A 23,952-nucleotide genomic window follows, 5' to 3' on the forward strand; every position below is an offset into this window, starting at 1 on the left:
CACAAAAAGTAAATAATTACTGTAAATACAATACCTACAATAGATTTTTTTTATTTAAAAATATAGTTAAACTACAACTTTTTAACAACTAAGGGGGGAGAGTTGATAGTAGCACAGGCTGTAAAAGATTCATTCAACTTGGTTCTATTTAAATAAAAAATTGCCTGCATCTGGTCCATAGATGTGATATCTAAAGGTCAATGGTAATTATAATCAAACTGTTTTTAAACACTTAACCGAAAGAGTAGTTCATCTTGGTGAACACAGTAGTTCCTTCTGGCAGCCCAATGAGACACTAAACTACTGCCGGAGCTAAAGTACACGCACTACCTACACGAGGCATGAGATGACATAAATGTGTCACCGAGCAAACCTCTTATCTCCTAAATTGCCATAATGCAATGTTCATAAGTAGTAACGACTTACATAGGGTAAACTCATCTATATATATTCCCTTACAGATTTCCTCTCCCTCGTTTGTAAGCTGAAGAGAGTTTTAAAAAGGCATGTTTCAGTCTATTATGTATAGTATGTTTTGATGTTAAGCAATTTTTACTTTTGTTTGATTTGTTAAATTTTAAAAGGAAACAGTCCATTTGTAAACTATTGCTTTTCACTGCTACTAACACCAATGAGTAAGGCTAAAATTGTAAAATGTACACTAAATAAGAGATAAACATCAGATGACATGAACTAGAGTGTAGCTGTAGAATCTTAATTAAAATGATAACAAGACCAATTTGTTATTTACAAGGCAAAAATGTGGTTCGGAATCCACTATAAACTGTAGGTCCATTAGTTGCCATTGGCTGTATGGGCTATTAATTAAGAGCTGTGTCTAAAGAACATTTCGGCCCTAGTCTATAACAAGATTGCGCCACTCATCTCCATTCATAACTTGGCTATTATAAAATACTTACATCCGTACAGTATGGTTGCCATTTCATAAGAAAGTATTAGTATTAAGTCAATGACTTAGATAAAACCTGTATAAATAATTTCCAACTTTAAACTCAATGTAACAGAAAAGAAATCCAGTTTTAAATTAGGTAGTTATAAAGAGAATTTAAAACCAACAATAATAAATTATTTGAATTCAGCCTAGTGTATCTGAAATATTTAATACTGTATCATACTATAATATAAATGGGAAAGTTTGTGTGTTTGTTTGGGTTCAATCACTATAAAAATAAACGTTAATTTTTGGGGTGGGTTCAAACTTACTCGGACCATTCTCTATCTAAATGTCTTTGTATATATGCTAAATATAAAACAAAACTGTATTTTTAAATAAATTAACCTGAAAATGTCACATTTTTTGCTTCCTAGAGCTGTAAATACAGTATGTTTCAAAAACTGTAAAATAATGCTTTAGTGACAGTTTTTTAAAGAAATATAACAAATCTAATATTAGTTCATTTGCCAAAATTAACAGAACAAGTTGCACAGTCAAACAAAAACATAACATCTGACACTTAAAACAAGCAATTCTTTTATTCAAAAGTAAATAATAACCATCACAACTATGAGGTCTTTCTTGAAAACAAATTCAGTTGCTTATTTTCATAAACAAAGTTGGTTGTCAGGTTGAGTATTATAGTCTAATCCATCAATGAGATAGTAATTTTAGTCATATACGGTTACAGTATATCATACCATTCATACATGTTCTAGGCATTGAGGAGGTATACAACAGATTATACAAACATTCATGTCTCAGTCTTTAGTTACCTACTGAAGGTTACGATGACATCATTGTATGACAAGACTTGGTCAACAGATAAAACCTGTCTAGATAGACTGTTTGAGTATACAGTCACAAAGAGAAGTGGCAGTTTAATTTTTTACATTTTATATATATCCTAACTAAATTATTGATATTTGAAAGTGACAACTATATTTTGTTCAATTTTATAGTTTTCTTAATAAGCTAGTAATAATATTAAGGTAGAAATAATTAATTTCAATGTGATCAGTTCATGGCCAATATGATACTCGTTATAGGTAAAAATATTATTATTTTATAATAAAAAAATTATAAGCTTTCCAATATAACCAGATGATCAAATCATCAATTGAGAAACCTTCATTCTATAAATTAAAATACTTTTGAAAATATTGAGTTTAAATGTTTTAAAACACAAAACACATTAGAAACTTTTTGAAATGTATTGTTCATGGACCTAATGAAGTTTGTAAATAAACTAGACTTAACATACTAAACTTGTTGTTCACTAAAGATAATTTATAGCAATATTTTATGGTAATGGTGCTGTTCTAGTATTTCTGTTTACTTGAATATTGCTATTTTTATTAAAATTTAAGCTTAGTTTAACACTTTTTTACTGGTTGTTGACGCCAGTGGCATTTTTATCGTGAGTGTACTTCAAATAAGGTTTTTAGGGACAGTTTTAATAAATAAATGAATGTTAAGGATACTCATGTTAATCATACAATAAAGTAGACTAAGTTATCTATTTACATCAAGCCCTCATTAAACATGAATACATTGTTTTCAAAATTTTAAAATATATTTTTCAGACTGATTCATTGAGAATTGTAACAGTAGATAATAGTCTTATCATTCTCACTATTCAACACAGCTCGGAATGCTGGTAAACAGTCTGGGAAAGTGAAGGTAAAAATACTTCCTGTCATTTCTAAAAATAATCACTCCAAACAAAGAAACACATGAAACACAAACCTGTACAGAACAGTTTTAGCTCTGGATACATGAATTGGTTAAAATCTGAGCACATAGTTACAATAAGACACTACTAAACCTACTAAACAACTAACCTAGAGTACCGAAACCAGCTGACATTTTGCACATGCTTTGCTTCTTTCCCAGACAGACAGACTGACTGAGTCTTGGTCGCTGCCAGCTGGCAATGGTTTAGTTTCACAGAGTTGGGAACTTCATAATTAATTGATAATCTTCTCAATCTGTTCTCATACACCTAGTTTATTCATTAAGAGATTGCGAAAAACATTTTTACAAATATTTATTGTTATGATTAATTTTATAAAATAAGACCTGCTCATTAATATTTGGGTGTTCAATTTAAATATAAGAAATCAGTTAATATAATTAGCTTTATCTAAATGGATGTACAGAAGAACCTCACTAACTTAATCGGTAACTCTACAGTCAACAGCTGACTGGGCGCATATCAAGCTGGCGTCTTATTGTGTTCGACTTTTCAAGTTTTTATTATTAAATATTCGGCATTTCCTTGCAGATTGTTTATTTAATAAGTAAAAATACTCATGTAAGTAATAAGTTTGTAGGTAAAAATTAGTCTGTTATGTATTCATTTTTTTAAACCCGGCATTAAAAATTTCAATATTCTGGTTAACTCAACAACCCCCAAACTCGACAACCTTTGTTTGAAGTTCATTGTCGGTGATGGAGAGTTAATGTTGATTAAAGGTTTATTGCGGAAATTTTCCATTACATTGGTAAAATACAATACACATTTTGACGACATAAAACGAATCTACAAATTGTGGAGTTAGTGAGGTTTTACTGTTAATAATAATTATCCTAAAAATAGTTCAACCCAGGATCTAAACCAAATGGTCGAGAACAAGTTTCTAGTTAAATATAGTATCAGGAAACTCAACTATAATAATTTGTGCTGAGTGGGTGGATTCTATGTAATTGTATTTGTATGTGAAATTAGGCATTTTGTTACTTTTTCATTTTGTTCTTGTGTGTGCTCACCAAATGATTCTCATTAGGTATATTATATGCTCATGGAATGGTGTGGGTAACACAATAAAAATAGGAATAATTGAATCAATGATAATCCCTGAGGCTCCAAGTGTTGGTTGGTGTAAACAAAATAACCAAACCATTTACTATCTCTATGCACTATATTTCGCAGTTGCCTGATAATTTATAAGGTCTCCAGAAGTACAGGATCCTGAGAAAATTTGATGGTTGGCAAACTCAGGGGTGCCCACAGGGGGGTTTGATGTCGCAAAATGCGACATCAGAATTTTATTTGGGGGGGATTTTGTGATTTTGGGGGGATTCAAGCCTGTGGTTGGTTAAAAGCACATAAAAGATTAATCAGATAATTTTTACGACCTCCTTAATTTATTACTGGGGTAATTATGCAATCAAAATCCCGTTTGACATTTTATCTTGATTAATACATCATTTTATAATTGCTATAAAATATATAGATACTTTTATCTATGCTTTTATGTGGATGGATTTCCACTTTCTGACTCGTATCATGTTTGACAGTGAGAACAACTCCATGACAACTGCTGTCAAAGGATTATGTTGCTTATTAAATTGTATCTGCAATTTGAGTTTGTTTTAACCTTTCATTATGAACTCATTCTCAAATAGTCTCATTGCCTTGAGGACCTATTGATGGTTTTATAGGTTTGTTTATTATAATATATTCTTGATTCATAAAAAAACCAATGATAATGATAATCATTTTGCTATTTTTACAACATGAAAAACAACATGAAAGCTTGTGATAATATTTTGGCTCTCCTAAATAATTATGCCTGGGTCATTTATTCATTGGAAGAAATTGACAAACAGTACTGTGACATTTAATTAAGGTTTTTGATAGGCTATGTGTTTACGTTAACTTCAAGAACTGAAACACATGATTATGGATTAATTAAATTGTATTTGTTATTGTCTTTTCTTGAATCTAGAAAGAGCTTCAAATAAATTTTACTAGTCTTAGAATAGATATATAATTATTTTTTTACGCCACGCTACACTATTTTGACGAACTTCCCATGCAAGGATTTAGTCCAGAAAACAGCTGTTGTCCTTAATCAAATGGGGTTTCATACAGTACTACACTGTACTGTAATGAGTTTTGCTGGACACCAATCAGCTGATTATACTGTAGGGCCTATTTGGGTGGCAATGAGTGGTTATAACAAAAACACCTCTAGTGATTTTTAGTCCTTTAGTTGGTGGTAATATAGGAATTTGAACGGATTTAGTAGTATTTTACCACACTATGATGTTTTTTACTGTTTTACATAAAGGTACATTAATTGGTGGCTGAAAGTTACGTTTTGCAGGCCATGCCAGCTGTCATCGTCATTTGGGGATCGAGCAGGGTTTTACATCCCTAGTTTTTGTTGAGATTTATGGCAAAATCAGCTGCCCGCTTTAAATACACAATCAGTATCCATAGCATTGCAATAGAGTTGTTTTATTGTCACCGCTGCCTAGCAACTATTCATTATTGTTTTTGCTGATTCCTCAAACTATTTATCCACATGACCTTAAAGTTGTAGTTGTGTTGACTATATCAGTGTGCAGTGTATTATCATTGAGGTGAATTAGTGGCAATAGGGTATAGTGTGGGGTGGTGAATAATAGCGTTCGTACCACGGACTGAAATGGTTTTGCAGTTCTCGATCGTTTTAAGTCCTCAACCTCGTATCGAACTTAAAAACTACCTCGAACCAGCAAAACCTCATTTTGGCCCTAGGCACGAAATATACTATTAAGTTTAGGCCTAGTAATATTTTTGAGACTGAATATTTTACACTTATTTAAAAAGGACCAAACTCAGAAGTGGATTAAAGGGCAATTTAGAAAATATCTCAAACTTTTTGACATAACTTCAAGTACTTTCTCCCCTACAATTTAATATGGTAAAAGAATTTTTTATGTAAAAAACCTGATCCCAAAAAAGTGGTTTTCGAAGTGATGTGTGTGTCTGTCTGTATGTGTGTATGTATGGTACAGAGCTACAGACCACGCCTGTGGTCCGAGTCCGATTTTGATGAAATTTGGTATTTTAGGTACCAATCCATGGTCTCTCCAGATTTTTTTTTTCATTTTAGATTTTTAATAGTGATATATTCCATTACCCTATAAAAATAATGGATAAATAAAATTTTCTCAGAATTGGCCCAAAAGATTTTGCTTAAAAATTAACATGTTACACTCTTTGACTATGGCCAATTTTTTGATTCAAATTGTGTGCATGTCAAAAATCCAACTCATTTAAATTAAAACTAAACCAACAAATAGTTTGCTACTAGAGTTTTAAAGGAAAATTGTCCATTTTTATTGGGTTTAAAGTTTGATTCAAACGCTTAAATTCCCATAAGTTTAAAGAAGTGTCGGGGGCACCCCTTCCCTCCCCGCATTATAAACATAACTATGGGTTAGCCCCCAGACCTTCCGGCATGGGTATGGTTAAATAACGAATTTGGGGGGGATTCTGCGACGTGAGCTTTGGGGGGGATGGGCACCCCTGGGCAAACTTGTTCAATTGTTGAAAATCTGTTCAACAGTAAGGATTGAAAGAACTGATGTTTGTTTTAAACCTATTTGATGGTTTAAACTATATCTGTCTGTCCTTGATCGTTGGGCTTTCAATAAATGATCCTGACCAATAAAACATAAGGTGTTAGTCAGTAACAAAGTTACAAAGTATATTCCACTTAGTTTTCATTCATGTTTGAGTTAATACGCCCAGTTGCGTTCCTACTTAATTCTGGTAATGTGTTGTGTCTGATCAATGTCTAAAATGCCTTAGTGGACTCTTCTCGGCACCTTTTCGGTACTTATTTAATCTCACTTTATTCTACACTGATATTGAGGTTAAAATACACAGCTTTGTGTCACAGTCTCAATGCAATGATGTAAAGATAAAGATATGTAGCTCACCAGTCTTGTCGAGATGTGTGTACCAGGCCTTGTGTGGATTCCTCATGCCTTGAAGCTCAGTGGTGCAAGGTGCAATGGTGGGAGTGGAAGCTGCAATGGTGATGCTGTGAACACAAAAAATCTTAAATCAAACTTACTTAAAAATTAATTTTGAAACTATAGAGTAACCTTAGTAAACTACACCTACTGAACCCTCAATTCAAATAAAATTCAAAAATACTGTCTGGTAAACTGTCTGGAAATACTCTGTGTGTGTGAAAAAAAACTGTCTGGTATAGTCACTGTTGTATTATGTGGAGATACATATATACGAGGGCTATCCAGAAAGTAAAGAACGTTTCGTTCTGACGCCGCTAGGCGAGCGCCGATCTCGTACATTTTGGTGCCTGCGCAGTGCGCACTCGGCAACTCAGTCGGCGTCCAGCCGTGAAAACAGGAGCATTCTCGCAGTGCCCGTTTTTTCACAATTTCAACTTAAGATGAGCGCTGCGATTAAAAATACCGCCAGTTCAGAGGTGTGGTCAGTGATACGGGTTGTGTTGGCAGTAAACTTAAAATCGATGGGCATTTATCGCCAAGTGTATGAAGTTTAAGGAAACAACCTAATGATTAAAAGTATGGTGCATTCAGATTAAAAATGGCCGATCTGACGCTCATGAGTCATGACGAAGCGAAGGGCGGATGCCCGAGCATTTTGACTAATAGAAATGGTCGCTAATGTTAATGAAAAGTTTTGTGAAATCCGCCGATTCCCGATAACGGAGCTTTCGCTTTGTTGTGTCACAATTTCAAACAACAAAGTCCGTGACACTTGAGGAGAAGTTTCGGTTTGATGTGTTTTCCAACAAAAAGCGTATCACTGACCGCACCTCTAAACTGGCGGTATTTTTAATCGCAGCGCTCATCTTAAGTTGAAATTGTGAAAAAACGGGCAGCCCGAGAATGCTCCCGTTGTGATGGCTGGACGCCGACTGAGTTGCCGAGTGCGCACGCTCCAAAATGTACGAGATTGGCGCTATGTTCTTTACTTTCTGGATAGCGTTAGTATAATGTATCAGAACAATAACATTGGGATGGCTGTAATAATATTACAAATAAGCATTGAAATAGACAGTAGTGCTGTGTGTTCCTTACAACACTTGTATTTGTATGTAGCAGATATAGTGAAAGACTGTTTTCTTGATGGATCCTTTTCCCTAAAACTTAAACATTGTGCTCAGCACATGGTGAAACTGACACTCTAGGACATGTATGGGACAGCAGGATACTGTATAAAGGAAAACCTAAATGGCATTAAAGTTGGGCAAATTTCTTATTTAGCGCTTGTACAGATTCAACAATGAAGTGACTTGTGTTATTTTCATCATGCAATAGGAAAGACGAGCATAACATCTCAAGAAGGACAGTCGTTCTTCACAGACATACAGCGCTGTGCTACTGATGAATAAAAAATCAATAAAAACAAATGCTACAAGTTGCGATGACCCATCAAACTGGGGCCAGCAAATTCTTTATATATATATTGTTAGTCTTCTACAGTTTATGGTTTACAGTCCTCTAAAATATTCTAGAAGACTGTGTACGCAGTTGTAGAGACAAAATTTGTCATGATGCCTTGATTACTGTCAACTCCCTAACATCCAATGCCAAATCCAAAAGGCAAATCCAGTCTATTATGAACAGCTACACCATCCAACACCTGATATTTCTATAAACACATTTCTCCTAGCGATCAATATATTGTATGGCTTCTTAAGTCAACTGCCATAGACAATTGAAGTTGTGAAAGTCCTTTTAGTACAATGTACTTGGATTAATCAATTCAATTCAATATCTCCCTCCACAAAACTAAAACCAAATCCCTACACCCCCTTAAAGTAATGCTTTGCTCAAACTATGACAACTAGACAATCTGCTAGGAAGAGCCATCAAAGGGCCCATTTACAATGTGGTTCATAGTCTGTGACGTGTCTTCTATATGACGGGTCTTCTGTCATTCCCCATGTCAACCTCTATTAGTTATACACCCATCTTATAGAAAGAGCTGAACCACAGTTAAATAGTATACCATGATAGACCTAAGGGCTGGAAATTAATTGTGTAACTTGTTTTAGTTAACTATCAATATTGTAAAATGTAAGAATGAATAATCACAAGCTTTGTTGGAAATAAGACACACACCAATACCTATATTCAGATAGGCCTAGGTTTTACAATGAGAAGTCTACTTGCAGTACCTCAATGTTTTTACTATCTGTCAACGTTCTAAGACAGTATTTAACAATACAGTTGAACCTCTATAAGACGAATTTTAAGGGGTACGGGAAAAATTCGCACTATAAAGGTATTCTTAATAAAGAGGGTCGTTTTATCGAGGTTTAATGCTGCTGTTATTCTTCTTATAGAGGTTTCTCCTCGCTCCAAGGTTTCTCCAAACAATGACTGAGGAAGGGGGAGGGATGGGTGGGGGTTTCATGTTGATACAAGCTTCTGTTTGTTTTGAAAACTACGTACTATGGAGGTTAAGCTTATGATAAATTCGTCTTATAGAGGTCACGTTCGTCTTGTAGAGGTTTTGTCCTAAGAATATTCGTTGTATAGAGGTTAATCAGTTCTAGCCCATGTCACAAACAAATTTGTCTAATCGAGGTTTTTAACTTAATTACTACGTTGTATAGAGGTGTTTTTAGCATTGACCAATATGAAAGTGTCAAGGGGATTAAAAAAAATTCGTCTTATCGAGGAATTCGTTTTATCGAGGTTCGTACAAACGAGGTTCAACTGTAGCATGTACTATATTAAATTCAACTCTCTCTATCACATTGAATGGTAAGTTAACTTCCATTGGAATTAATCCAAATAGGTACCATTTCAATCAACAGAAATAACATAATTCTGTTTTACTTGAAGCTAATTTGATCAATGACATGTGTTTTACTGACATTATCCGTACAGTACCTGGATATGTGAAAGCATTCGGATGGTGATCCTGAAAGGTATCAGCACAAAAAGGGTTGAGCAGGCAATGAAGCTTTTGATTATGATGTTATTTTTCTGTTATCTAAATTTATGGAGGAACATTATTAAAAATATTGTCTGTTATCAAACCTATTGACCTGTCAGATAAGAGTGATTTATGGATTCTTTCAACTCTATAAGCGTGTAAAATTAATCGCCATAATGGAATGCACAAGTTGGCTAACAAGATTTTTAAAACGATAAAAATCCATAATAATAAGTTTGAAGATAACAATGCAGATAACTACAAAAAAAAAAAAAACATTTTACAGTGGATTGGATATGAGTTGGTACTATAAATCACTGAGAAAATTACAATATTTTCCTAAAAGTCAAGATTAAGGGGTCTTCAGGGTCTTAAATGAAATACCCCCACCTAAGCAAAACCTAAGTGAATTTCCATTTGCCTGAATTGACTGTAAATTAAATCTATTTAAATAACATTAGGTTTGACGATTACCTAGGTTTGCTGCTACAGGGAGGCTAATAAAGTGTGTTTTTTAGTAAAATATTAGTAGCTTAGTGTAAAATTAATACATTTGCTAAGTTTGACCAAAATAGTCTCTATAAGAATAACATGAGAATTTTAAATGTGCAATTTTTGGAATTTTCTTTGTAACCAATAATCCTACAAATACCCCCGCCGCAGCAAACCTGCAGACTAAGCGAATTTCTATGTGTCTGATTACATTTTTACTAATATATTTCCATAAATAAGGCATATTTATTCCCAATTTTAGATAACATTAGATTTAACGAGTGCTTAGGTTTGCTGCTACGGTGAAGGTAAAAAGTGTTCTTTAACCATACGTCAATAGTACAGGATGAAATAAATAAATTGGCCAAATTTTATCAACATATATCCATAAACAAGTAAACTACAAAAGTTTTCATTTTCTCCATAAGAATAACATGGGAATATTAAATTCCACTTTTTTGGAATTTTCTCTGTGATTGTTAGGTATACAACAGTGCTTCAATATACTAAATTATTTATTTTTTTAAGCTCTAGAAAATAGTTTCGAAAGATTACAAAATTAAGAAAACCTCATTTTTTCCCCATAAAACCCCCCATAAACCCCTGTTCCTATGGTCCGATTATGCTGGTTTGCGAACTCGTTCGGCTAAACATAGGTTTACACGTTAGTACCAAATTTCATCAAAATCGGATCATTTTTGCTCGAGTTATCACGCTATCAATGTGATTTTAATACTCTGTTTCCTATACCTATGCACTTAGGCCTTCTCCGGTTGAATTTTCTTACTTGTTATGAAATTAGTTTTACTGTGATATGCTAGAAGTAACGGGTTTTAAAAATCATAAAAATTCAAAAAAAATTTTTTTGAAAATTTGCAAATGCCCATTGTTTAAAATTTTTAAATAGCAACATAAGTGGTACATAATTTTATAGGTTTTTTTTAATTCTTAAAAACTTTGTAATTTACACTTACTTTGTATCTCTTTTAGTTTTTGTGTAATTAACAAAAAACCTAATTTTCCCATATCAAATCCATGTTACTTGGGTTTAACCACGTTTAACGCAAAATTAAATGGGGCCTATATTGTTGATTTCATACTTGCGTAGTTTGATTTTTTGGATTTAAATACCTGTATATGTTCTTGGAGTCTACATTTGAAGCTTCTACTAGTTTGGCCAATATAATACTAGTTACAATCTGTACAGGAAATTTTGAAAATGCCACTCTTGTTACATTATGATGATTCTTCAGTTATTTGTTGATTTTTGAAAACTTTTGAATTTATAATTTTAAGGACTTTGTTTTAGCGAATTTCCCATATAGGGAATAAGTTATTACCGTAGTACTCATGGTAAGACCTGGACACGGGACCAATTTACTTTTTTGTTTTGAGGTCCCTAGAGGCCAAAAACACCATCCGTTCAAATTCATATAGATATATATATATATTTATATATATATAGGTATATATATATATTTATATATGTGTCCGTTAGCGCGATAACTCGAGCAAAAATGATCCGATTTTGATGAAATTTGGTATAAACGTGTAAACCCACATTTATTCAAACGAGTTCGCGAACCAGCATGATCGGACTATTAGAACGGAACTACATTACATTTGTTTAACTATTTAAAGGGTAAAAATAGGTTTTTCCCATTTTTGACCCTAAAAACACGAATTTTTACAATTTCTTTTCAAACCATTTTGTAGAGCTTGAAAAAACAAATAATTTAGTAACTGAAGCGTTGTTGTGCGCCTAATGGTTACGGAGAAAATTCCAAAAAATTGTAAATTTAAAATTCCCATGTTATTCTTATCTTACTAATATTATAAATCTGAAAGTTTGTGAGTTTGTGTGTGTGTTTGTGTGTGTGTGTGTGTGTTGCTCAATCACGCATAAACTACGGGACGGATTGGGCATAAATTTGGCATGATGATAGCTCACATTCCCGATTAACATTAAAGCATATTCTTATCCCAAAAATCCTTTCGGGCTCCGCCCCAGTGGCTCTGTAGTTCACCATGTTAACCTTATGATTTTTCATATTTAAAAGGAATTAATTGAGCGGAGCGAGCGAAGCGAGCGAAGCTCTTATACGTCGACTCTTATGCATTTCGTAATACGCAAACTCCTCCTAGACGGCTGAATCAATCGTTTTCAAATTTTGCATGGTGATTAAGACCATATCGGTGAGTGCCAACATCTATATGGCGTTAAGAAAGTGTCTCAGGAATCCGCCCCACTGGGTCTCAAAGTTTCAATGTAATCCTTATGGAAGCAGTATTTGACACATAAACAAAAACATATGATCAGCTGTTGACTTTTGAATGCAGTAGATAAAGAAATAGCTGATAGCATTAATCCACAGATATTAGAACAGAAACGGTATGGATCATAAATATAATCAAATGACGACACTAGCTTGAGGTCTATGGCGTAGGAAGTGGTAAAGGAAGTAGTAAAGGTGAGCAGCCTGGAGTGTGGAAACGGAAACTGTTTATGACGATTAGATTTAGGTATCTGCATTCCTAAAATTCTATGGGAAGGGAGGAAAACGGGTCCGCGACGTAGGAAGTGGTGAAGGAAGTAGTAAAGGCGAGCTGTCCGGAATGTGGGAACTGTTTATGACGATTAGATTAAAATATCTGCATTCCTAAAATTCAATAGGAAGGGAGGAAAACGTAGGAAGTGGTAAAGGAAGTAGTCAAGGCAAGCTGTCCGGAGTGTAGGAACTGTTTATGACGATTAGTATCTACAAACCTAATATGCTATGGGAAGGGAGGAAAACAGGTCCGTGACGTAGGAAGTGGTGATGGAAGTAGTCAAGGCGAGCTTACCGGAGTGTGGAAACCGTTTTTGACGACTAGATTAAGGTATCTACAAACCTAAAATGCTATGGGAAGGGAGGAAAACAGGTCCGTGACGTAGGAAGTGGTGAAGGTAGTAGTAAAGGCGAGTTGTCCGGAGTGTGGGATCTGTTTATGACCAATAGATTAAGGTATTTTTAATCCAATAATGCCAAGGGAAGGGAGGTATACAGGTAGGGAGGTATACTATGACGTAGGAAGTGGTAAGGGAAATAGTCAAGGCGAGCTGTCCGGAGTGTGGGAACTGTTTATGACGATTAGATTTAGGTATCTGCATTACTAAAATTTTATGGAATGGGAGGAAAACGGGTCCGCGACGTAGGAAGTGGTGAAGGAAATAGTCAAGGCGAGCTGTCCGGAGTGTGGGAACTGTTTATGACGATTAGATTAAGGTATCTGCATTCCTAAAATTCTATGGGTAGGGAGGAAAACGGGTTCGCGACGAAGGAATTGGTGAAAGAAGTAGTCAAGGCGAGCTGTCCGGATTGTGGAAACTGTTTACGACGATTAGATTTAGGTATCTGCATTACTAAAATTCTATGGAAAGAGAGGAAAACGGGTCCCCGACGTAGGCAATGGTGAAGGAAATAGTCAAGGCGAGCTGTCCGGAGTGTGGGAACTGTTTATGACGATTAGATTAAGGTATCTACAAACCTAAAATGCTATGGGAAGGGAGGAAAACAGGTCCGTGACGTAGGAAGTGGTGATGGAAGTAGTCAAGGCGAGCTTTCCGGAGTGTGGAAACCGTTTTTGACGATTAGATTAAGGTAAACCTAAAATGCTATGGGAAGGGAGGAAAACTGGTCCGTGACGTAGGAAGTGGTGAATGTAGTAGTAAAGGCGAGTTTTTTTTCGGAGTGTGGGAACTGTTTATTACGATTGGATTAAGATATCTGTAATCCAAAAATGCTACGGAAAGGGAGGTAAACAGGTCCGTGACGTAGGAAGTGGTGAAGGAAGTAGTCAAGGCGGAGTGTGGGAACTGTTTATGACGATTAGATTAAGGTATCTACAATCTTAAAATTCTATGGGAAGAGAGGGAAACAGGCCCGCGACGTAAGAAGAGGTGAAGGAAGTAGTAAGGTGAGAAGTGTGGAGTGTGGGAACTGGAAACCGTTTGTAGCAGTTAGATTAATGTATCTGCAATGCTATGAGAAGGGATGGAAGCATGCCCACGACATAGAAAATGGTGAAAGAAGTAGTAAAGGCTAGCAGTGCGGAGTGTGGGCAATGTTTGTGACAATTAGATTAACGTATCTAAAATACTAAAATGCTATGGAAAGTGATGAAAACAGGTCCATGACGTAGGAAATGGTGAAGGAAGTAGTAAGGCTTGCAGTGCAGAGTGTGGGAACTGTCTTTGGCAATTAAATTAATGTATCTGCAATCCTAAAATGCTATGGGAAGAGAGGGAAACAGGTCCACGACATAGGGGGTGGTGAAGGAAGTAGTAAAGGTGAGCAGTGTTGAGTGTGGGAATGGATTAATGTATCTGCGATGCTAAAATGCTATGGGTAGAGACTGTAGACTGTAGGTTAAAATGATTACGAAGCACGAATCGATACATATTTCGATACATGCAATCGTTTACAATAGAAATTTACAACTGAGTTGACAACAGCTGATTTTTACTCCCTAAAGAGTAAAAATGCTACTTTAGACCCGCAACGCATGCATTTAAAACGACTGTTTTTACTGCAGTATGACAAAAACAACATGATATGAACCCTTGATGACTCCGCTCAATTTTGTGGATACCCCTGCAAACGCCACCTAGTTAATCTTAACAGCTGTTTCAATTAAACAAGTTGGTTCTGTTCTATGATGTTCAATAGCATAAAAGTTACAAGGATTACCAACAGGGTGCAGCACTATTATTTTTTTTTTAATTTATGACAACAGCTAATTTCCAACCAAAAAGTGAGTGAGCGTAGCGAACGAACTTTAACCTGGAGGTGAGTTAGCGTAGCGAACGAGCTAACCTGAAGGCAAGTGAGCGCAGCGAACGAGCTCCAACCTAAAGGTGAGTGAGCGTAGCAAACGAACTTCAACCAGGACGTGAATGAGCCATGCGAATACTTATGAAGTTAAACGGGGCAAAGCCCGCGGGTACAGCTAGTGAAGAATAAATCAACTGTTGTAGTTTGCTTGTTTATGAACATTTGATCGAATTTGGAAAATACTTTAATTTCTTACTTGACTATTAACATTAAAAAAAACACTTTTACCCTCCCTGTTGCAGCAAACCTCCTTGTATGTACAAACTGTGTGCCTCTTTGTACTGTATACTTACTTTTGCACCCCTCTGTACATAAAAATCTGAAGGAATAGTGTTTTTAGCCTCTGGGGACATCAAAATGAAAAAGTAAATCGGTCCCGGGCCCAGGTCTTACCGTGTCACCTACAGTAATAGCTACTTCCATATAGGGAAATTTGCTAAAAAAATATTCCTGGCAATGCTGCTACTGCACTAACTAACTAATATAAAAACATTCTACACAGGTAAACCTAAAAATTATTTTTGAATATTCTATTTTGTAACAACCAACATAAGCTTGAAAATATTTAGATAAAAATTTAAAATAACCATTTTAAACAGTTTATATATTAAACTTATTATTTACGAAAGAAGTAAAGTGTTATTCACATTTACCTGTGTTGGGTTGGGCCAATATACTGTGTCAAGTGGAGACTGATTGAGATGAGAATTTTGACTGACAAAATAATCAATGATGGCGGATCAACATTGCCAATGGGTTCAACAACCTCTCACTAAATATAGCAAAAACAAAATGCACTTGTTGCACCATTACCCTACTTTTGTTGCCTTCAAGTCTGATTCTGCTCTGAATACAATAATCAGATATCATGGACGGGTCTCAATAAAAACTAAGTTGCTTTTTAAATGCAGACCTCAATTAGATTGAGTTTTTACCAGTTTTTATCTTGTTTGGTGATAAATGGTGTTGTTTACACAAATGAACTGCATAAGGAAATTTCCATTGGGTTTTAATTAGAAAAAGTGTGTTAAAAATGAAATTGGTTTTAAAAAGTAATCAAAATTTTTCTATCGTCATATTCAAAATTACCTTTTTGGCTATAACTATTGCCTTTTATTCAGTAAAAAATATAGACAAGTTTTACAGCCATAAATATTTGTTTTAATGCTCTCTATACTAATATTTTTATTGTCTAACTAAAATTATCAGTGTACGACTTGTTTGATTTGTTTCTCAAAAACAAATAATCGGTTTTCAATTAAATTTTATATTTCTATTAAACAATAAAATTTGAACATGATTCTATGAAACTTTTAGCCTAAAAACTTTACAACTTCAAAATCAACATTTTTTGGGTTTTCCCAATTGTTAAATTTTACTTATAAGATCAAAATAGGTTCCCGTAAAAGTACTTGGACATGTATACATATCTAACGAGTGTAGGACTTTCGGCCTGGGGTGATTATGAGAAACTTACCCTCCGCAACAAACAATAGGGAACGTGGGTAGCTCTGAGTCTGCTGTCCCCAAAAGATTCCCTATAGGTAAATTGAAAAGATTTTGTGGGTAAGAGGGAAGTAGGGAAGGGGTGATATGGGGTGTTTGACACCGGGGCGCCCGTATTGCGCCAGAGAGTCCAGGTAGCAGGCCCGTACTGCGCCAGCACTATAATCTACCACCCAAAATCAGACCTGTACTGCGCCAAAGCGGCCTTTTCTTTGTAATAATAGTTCTGAGAGAAACTGCCCTATTAATGAGTCTGAGAGTTCATTTAGTGTTATAAAAACACTCTGTGACTTATCCTACTAATATTATATAGCTAAACTATTATATATCCTAATATATTATATAATATATATATAACAAAGTCGTTTTAGTTCAACAGTTTGTAACTCGAGACCGGCTGGATCGATTTTAATGATTTCTGATTTGTTGGATTCGAGCTTGATTCTAAGTTGATTTTTCAGAGCCAGATAAGAAATTGTAGGTTTGGGATTTGAGGTTTGTAACACATTAATTTAGTTTCCTCAATGCTGTTAGGCAACTTAGATTTCTTTTGGAACCCGAAAAGTTCCACCTATTAATTTATGCTAGGCCATGATGGTCGTGGCTCTATTACATAGCAAAATCCCATTAGTTATTGGAAGAATTTGAACCTGTGACCTTGCGGACTAAAGCCCCGTGCTTTGCCACGATATCATCCCTCACATAAAGATATTCAGAGCGAATTAAACAAATCAGTAGGGAAATATTTTTCCCGTTAGTTTCGCAACATATCTAAGCGTTTAAACTATTCAATAAATAGCTTGATTTTATCCAGCTTTTTTGTCTGATGGATCAGATTTTTCGAAAATTTACTAGCAACTGGCCTAATACTCAACTAGTCTTACTCAACTTCAAAATTTAGAAAAAAATGGTAAAATTTGACTAATGCCACAACAAACCTTAAGAGGATTGAACCACTTCCCCTTCTACGCATTCTTTATTCTTTTAGTTATTGCATAAAAAATGCCACTGGCGCAAACAAGACACAATTGACCGAAAGTCTACTTGTAATAATTACATGTTCAATTCAGGCAAGATAGGAGAACCCTCATATATACTCTCTTGAGCATTAGGTCCTCACCAGTAAAGAATATTTTACTTTTCTATATTTGTTCACAAGTGTGCAGTTATCATGGTACCGCGTAGGTGTGTGTATGTTTTGCCTCTCAATTTATTCCAAATCCACCTCCTTATTTCACATTTGTATTAATCTCTTTACAAAAAATTGTCCTTAACGTCGTGACGACAATGTCTTTAGTTTTAAACGCGTCTTGTGATTAAATCAAGAAGATGTTGTAATTCACTTATTATATTACAAAATAATGGAAATAATGGATGGAAATACTTACGTTGCTGGTTTTGAATTGTCAATTAGAAAACAAATGTGAAGTTTTCATTGGAATAATTACTTTTTATTTACCGAAACGAATACAAAAATTCAGAGAGCACAGTACAAATTATATTATTGTCTCTTGAGTTTTCTATACTATGGTGATGACATTGACAAGAAGTTTTAGTTCCAACATGTTTTCCTGAATTGGCTAGGTTAAAAAGTACTGCAGTTAAAATGACACAAATCAAATTATGGACAGCAGTACACTCTCAGGCTGATATTAGGTTGTCGGTTTGATTCAATTTAATTTGATAATGCGAATTTTATTCCAAGAGTATGCTATTTGTTTTGTGCTAGACTAAAACAATACCTCGATACTATATTGAAACGCATATATTTCATTTTTCGAATACAAATTAAGGTTCAACTTGAATTCTTCATAAGGTTCTAGGATTTTCAAAGTTCTTGAAAGAAGCTTTCTCTAGACGCTATACACACAATGTATAGTTTGGCAAACCTCTCATTTCATTCCCAACAATCCGTTGTATGTACGGTACAGGCCCAGTTGTCGACCCACCTAGTGACTGTGATGGCTCAAGAAATATTTCTTCTCTGGTTCATTTAGGTGTTTCCGTTGAAATTGAGGATCATTCAATACAATTGCAATGTCCGATTACAAAGCCATCTTGGGAAAATCATTTACACAGTAAGAAGTTAGCAGTACGCAAGTACATCTACTGTAGTAGTTAGCATCTACTGTTTAATCTTCTAAATTAACACAGTTTTCACTGGGGACACACTTTATGTAGGATATTATAATTTCAATGCTACTGCGCTTTGAAATATTAAGAATTAAACTTATATGGATTAACAGAACCTGTCAGTAGTTCTAATTGTAAAATTTGTGATTGTTTGCCTGTTCTGTTTGTTCATGAAATGCCAATCGTACCACCACTATTAAACTACTACACTAAAAAAATTAAACTATTAAACTACACTATCAAAGATTTATCATTGTTAGTCAACATTGCTCAGATTTTAGTTGTTGATCTTGTTGTCTTGTCAAGTTCTCTCATTAAGTAGATTCTAAGCCCCTTTGCATGTTTGGCTTGACCCTTAGTTATAGGAACATTGAGTAAGCATTATATAAAAAATAATTGTAAATTGGTTTGTTTGGACCGTTGGAAGCAAAATAAAATAAAATAAACATTTTGTTGCATTTGTCGTGTTAAATATGTGTTGTAAAGTTTAAATTTACCATAGAAAAGCAACTCAAGTGTTATTAACATGCTTACTGGAAGGCGTTTGAAAATAGCATTATTAAAATACGAAACACAATTGTTACAATTTTAACTGCTGAAATGCAGGTCTAATGTAAACTTAATATAAATGCTGTAAATATATAAAACATCACAGACTATTATGGCATAGTCCAATGGTCTATTGGCTGTGATAACATTCAATATTGTATTTTTAGGCTACGCATGAATGGTTATGGAAGGAGGTAAAATTTGACTTCTGAAAGTTGTGTGAATGTTAATTCATTTAATACAATAGTTATATCAGTAGTATCTGTAATAAAATTGAGGATTAAAGTTAATGTAACTCACCTAAGGTTCAGTTCAGAAATGTGTTGCTTTCAAATTTACATCATTAGTCAAGTTTTCAACACTTCCATGATGCTGCAGTTTTAGTGTGAATATTCTTAGCAACTCTCAACATACGTTCACAAACATGAAATAATAAAAGTGTATTAGGGTTTACTCAAGTTGAGAAAATGTTTCATTTCATATTTCTATAAATATATATCTTTGCAGTTAGGCCAAACGGGAGTAAGTCAGATGGTGGCTAGTTTTCAGGGTTAGGCCTAGAAAAAATAACGCACTTTCAAAGCGTTATTATAATTAATTATTAAAATATGAATGTAATCATAAACTTATATTATGTCAATATTCATCTGAAAAATATTCTTCTAAACTTGTCGTTTCACATTTTTGGTTTTTATAATAATTAATTGTAGTTATCCCCTTTTGATCTTTGACTTAACTCTTTTGTATCATGACATAAGTCTTTTTGATCTAATTCTAGATGACTTAACTCTTATTTTAGAGTAAGTACATTTTTACAATTCATACCATCTGTTTAACGCTATTTAAAAAAAATGTAAAGAACTTTTGTTACAAGTTCGTTTTTTATGTTGGATATAAAAAAAATTTCAATTGATAATTTTAAAACTTTATTTAATGGAAACTACATCATACATTATGAAGTAAAATTGCATTTAGGCCTATTTAAATTCAGTGATTGATAAAAAATCAAATTTTAAATTAAGTTGGCCTTATTTGTTAAACTAAATATTTATTAATTAGCCATTGAGATAAAAATTAACAAAACTTGAAATACATCATTTTCTAGTCCTGCTTCTAGTCCTCATCTGGGTCGATTTCTCTTAGGTCAGGATCTTCATCCGGAATGCTTGATGTCTTCAGGTTTTGTAAAATTCATGGAACACTGTTGGAACCACATTCAATAACGATATCAGATCTCTCTTCTTTGCTGGTGCTATAGGAAGAGGGCCAGCATATGACTTCTTCAGTTCTGGCAAAGAAAACGAGGCTGTGTCTCGTCTGGTTCGCCGCTTTATAGAAAAAGTTTGGAATACTTCATTTTCATCCAATGATGTTTTGAACAGTACTTCTCCAAAAGAGCTTGAATATTTGAACCAACAGCATGGTCTCCAGTAGAACCTGTTACCAGATGCGTCAATCTTTTTCAGAACTAGTGGTCCGGTTTTACTGAGAAGTCCAGAAAAGTCCAAAAAAATTTCTTGATCCATTTCAACTACTTTGAACTTCTTATTTGTGCACCTTATTAATGTTGCCCAGTCATGTGGGTGGGATATTATTGTTTCTGTTTTTTTAATTTACCAGCTGTTACTTTACAAGGAGTAAAAATGAAGAAGCCTAGCTAACCTGGTTCCGGTATTGAAATTGTATGTTTAATCTTAGTAATCACTATGTACCATCATGTTGATTAAGATAATCCTCAAAAGGAATTCAACCAGGCTTAACCCAATACCTTTGTTATTTAACTACTTCAAAGTCTGACTTATCCAGACCTTATGTTGTTTAGTTTGATCAAAAGGATTTAAGTCAGACTTAAATCTGTTGTAGGTACCTTATTTTTGTTTGACTCTAAAGAGCTATGTCATCTTAACACTTTTGGATCACAATTACTGTTTGGTAAATAGGGGTTAAGCTGACTTATTCCTTTTTTATCATGACACTCGTACTTAGCTCCTTAATATCTAGTGGAATATCTCTAAAAGCAAATTTTTCTGACTTAAACCGTTGGTACCATTGAAAAGGGCGCATTTTTTTGATACAGAAGAGATAAAAACCTTGAAATGTCAAAAAAATGACTTAACCCCTTTTGGCCTGACTGCAAAGATATATCTTCGTTTCTGTCAGTTTTAAGCTAATGCATATTAATTGAATCCTTATTGACCACATCAATCTTTAGATGGCAATTTGTAAGGGTAGCTAATTCCTAAACTAGCCGCCAGAGATATACCCCAATGCCATCTGGTGGTAAACCCCTGAACTATTGCAGGCCCAATGTAAACAAAGCAATATTTTGCATTGTGAGAGCTCTGTTTTATACAAGTTATACAATTTAAACACACTTCTGCTATAGTTTATATAAATTTTAAAAGCTACTTAACTTTTTACTACCTATTATATTTATTAAACTCATAAGAAGTTTTTTTTTATAAAATACATAAAATGTAAGTAATTGCATTTGCCTCTCGCAGGGATGTAAGTGAATTAATACATCCATATGAGAGTATGGATAACATTGCTGTGTCCATTCATTGGTGTGTAGTGGTATCACACAAATCCAATTCTCTGACAAGCTGTGACTCGACTCGAGGAGCGGCTTAAAATTCATAATGATAATTTAGAGAAAATAACATAATATACCGTACGTGTATACTGTCTCCTCCAGTCTCTAGTCCAATCCCACTCCTGCGTTAAATCTGAGACAAATCATATTTTATTTTAATTTCTGACGTTTATTTTAGCATTTAAATTTAGTAATCTTTTTCAACAATATTTCCTTTAGAAGTCACAGTTTACATTTATAAAGCATAATTTCCCCAACTCGTAACATATTACAACTGAAGGTAATATGAAAGATTCGGAAGTAAACATATCACACACTTTAGTCGACCTCTTATGTCCCAATGAGATATCCTTTGACAATAACTTAGAACTAAGTTATTTCTATAATGCAAACGTTTAACCGGAAATTTTCTCTCAATTTAAAAAAAGGATAATATTTAACATGAAATCTGATGACAATACGACGTGGTAAAGTAATCCAAATTTCAAAATCCAGAGAGATTTGAGTTTACAAATTGGATAACAAAATATTTGATTTAATTTATTCAACATAATCATAATGGAGGGACTTAAGTATCCAATAGCTAGGAATAACTTATCGTCTAATATGTCTATCCTTATTTTGTTTTCTAGATACTGTAGATGTTTGGATCTAGTGTAGGGTGATACCCAACACATAGTGTTACGACCTTATTGATATTACTAATCAAATAGATTACGTTATTATTACGCATCAAATTTACCAAATTGATATCTTTGTCGTCCAACTTCAAAGTCTCAAAATAATGTATTGCTTCCTAACGTTTTACTTCCTTCTGTAGATGTTGTGTGCTAAGTTTGTATTTAAAACTACAAATTACTCTATACATTTCGAGCGATTTGTATTGCTTTAGATTTAGTCCTATTAACATTAATTGAGCAATTACATTCTATTTATATGTAGGCTATTAATTGCTCTTATATTAACACTCCATAGACGTGTACTGTACTTACTCAATCAAATAGTACAACGTAGCCGTGTATATCCAAATATTTGACGTGACGTGACAATCTCTTACTCTTGAACGTTGATAGGTCAGATCCCATATCTTCCGGGTTGAACAATCTTCTTAGGAGATGACAGATCCACTTGTTTATACAAAGAAGTTACTTATATAGGCATATTTTTATTAAAGTATGTTTCGTTGAAATTACTGCGTGCATTGATTGAATTAATATAAATGCAGTTCAATATCCATGGTAACAAAAATAAATCGGTTGTATGAAAAACTATGGCAAAAGCGATAAACAAAGATACAACAATGATTCGAAGACACATTTAAGTTGATGAATTAGTAATTCAGTATTTTTTGCTACCGTATTAATAGAAAACCTTTCAAAATTTCAATTGCGATATAATGTCACGCTTTCCACGGTAAAATAATTAATTTAGCGTTCAACTAAAGCAAATTAGTTAAGTAAACATTCTGAGCACCATCCCACTAGCTAAGGTGATAAAATGGGAAGCAAATGCGTGCGTAACATCCGTGACAATTTTCTGTGATGACAGAAACGACCGATATTATTACTTGCTATCACGGAAACGCCTAAAAATGGAGAATAGTCGTAAGAAAAGTACCGATGGAAAAGTACCTGCTTCTGTATATGGTGTAAAGGCCATTTCACAGTAGTGTAGCAAAAAAGTAATGTTTTTGTTTAGGCCTAAATGGTGCAAAATTGATAGCAACACACTTCAAGAAACAAAGTAGGTCCAAGTCACCGGCTCTTAATTGATTAATTTTTGTTTTGACAAACTGTTGTCGAAGAAGCGTGGCTTTCTTACTTGTATTTTTTTTTCATTTTCCAAAGCACCGTTGATTGCTAAACATGTATCTAATTGTAATTGCTCAATGGCGCTGATTTGAGCAAGATTTGTTAAATTAGCGACAAGGGGTGTTGACCTAGGTTAAATAACGAAAGCTGTGATGTTTGTTTACATTGCAATACCAATGATGCGTAAGGGTGTGGGTTAACCAGAAGGCGCCCCCTCGCCTACCTGGACTAGTGCTGGCGCAGTACGGGCGTTTGCTACAGAGGGATTATTTAGACCTGGCGCAGTACGGGTCTACCCTTTGACACAGCAA

General features: G+C 34.3%; 1 protein-coding gene across 3 annotated transcripts in view; it reads right to left on the reverse strand.

The window, feature by feature from the left end:
* The window catches only part of LOC129004735 (uncharacterized), a 32,562-nt gene extending 22,837 nt beyond the window's left edge, over positions 1-9,725 (reverse strand). The window contains exons 1-2 of one of the 3 annotated variants that reach the window (XM_054433328.1): positions 9,635-9,725; positions 6,677-6,780 (exon numbers count right to left, since the gene is read on the reverse strand). In XM_054433328.1, coding sequence (XP_054289303.1) covers positions 6,677-6,722 — 46 coding nt within the window. In that variant the 5' untranslated portion in view covers positions 6,723-6,780; positions 9,635-9,725. Of the gene's footprint in view, positions 1-2,704; positions 2,800-6,676; positions 6,781-9,634 lie in introns of those variants that run through there. The other 2 variants (XM_054433326.1, XM_054433329.1) reach the window with 2 other exon arrangements.
* Between the last annotated feature and the right edge of the window lie 14,227 nt (positions 9,726-23,952).

The sequence above is a fragment of the Macrosteles quadrilineatus genome, unplaced genomic scaffold (genome assembly GCF_028750875.1).
Source record: "Macrosteles quadrilineatus isolate MER2022 unplaced genomic scaffold, UCM_ALF_1.0 Scaffold_11__1_contigs__length_5352618, whole genome shotgun sequence".
In the NCBI taxonomy this organism is placed as follows: domain Eukaryota; kingdom Metazoa; phylum Arthropoda; class Insecta; order Hemiptera; family Cicadellidae; genus Macrosteles; species Macrosteles quadrilineatus.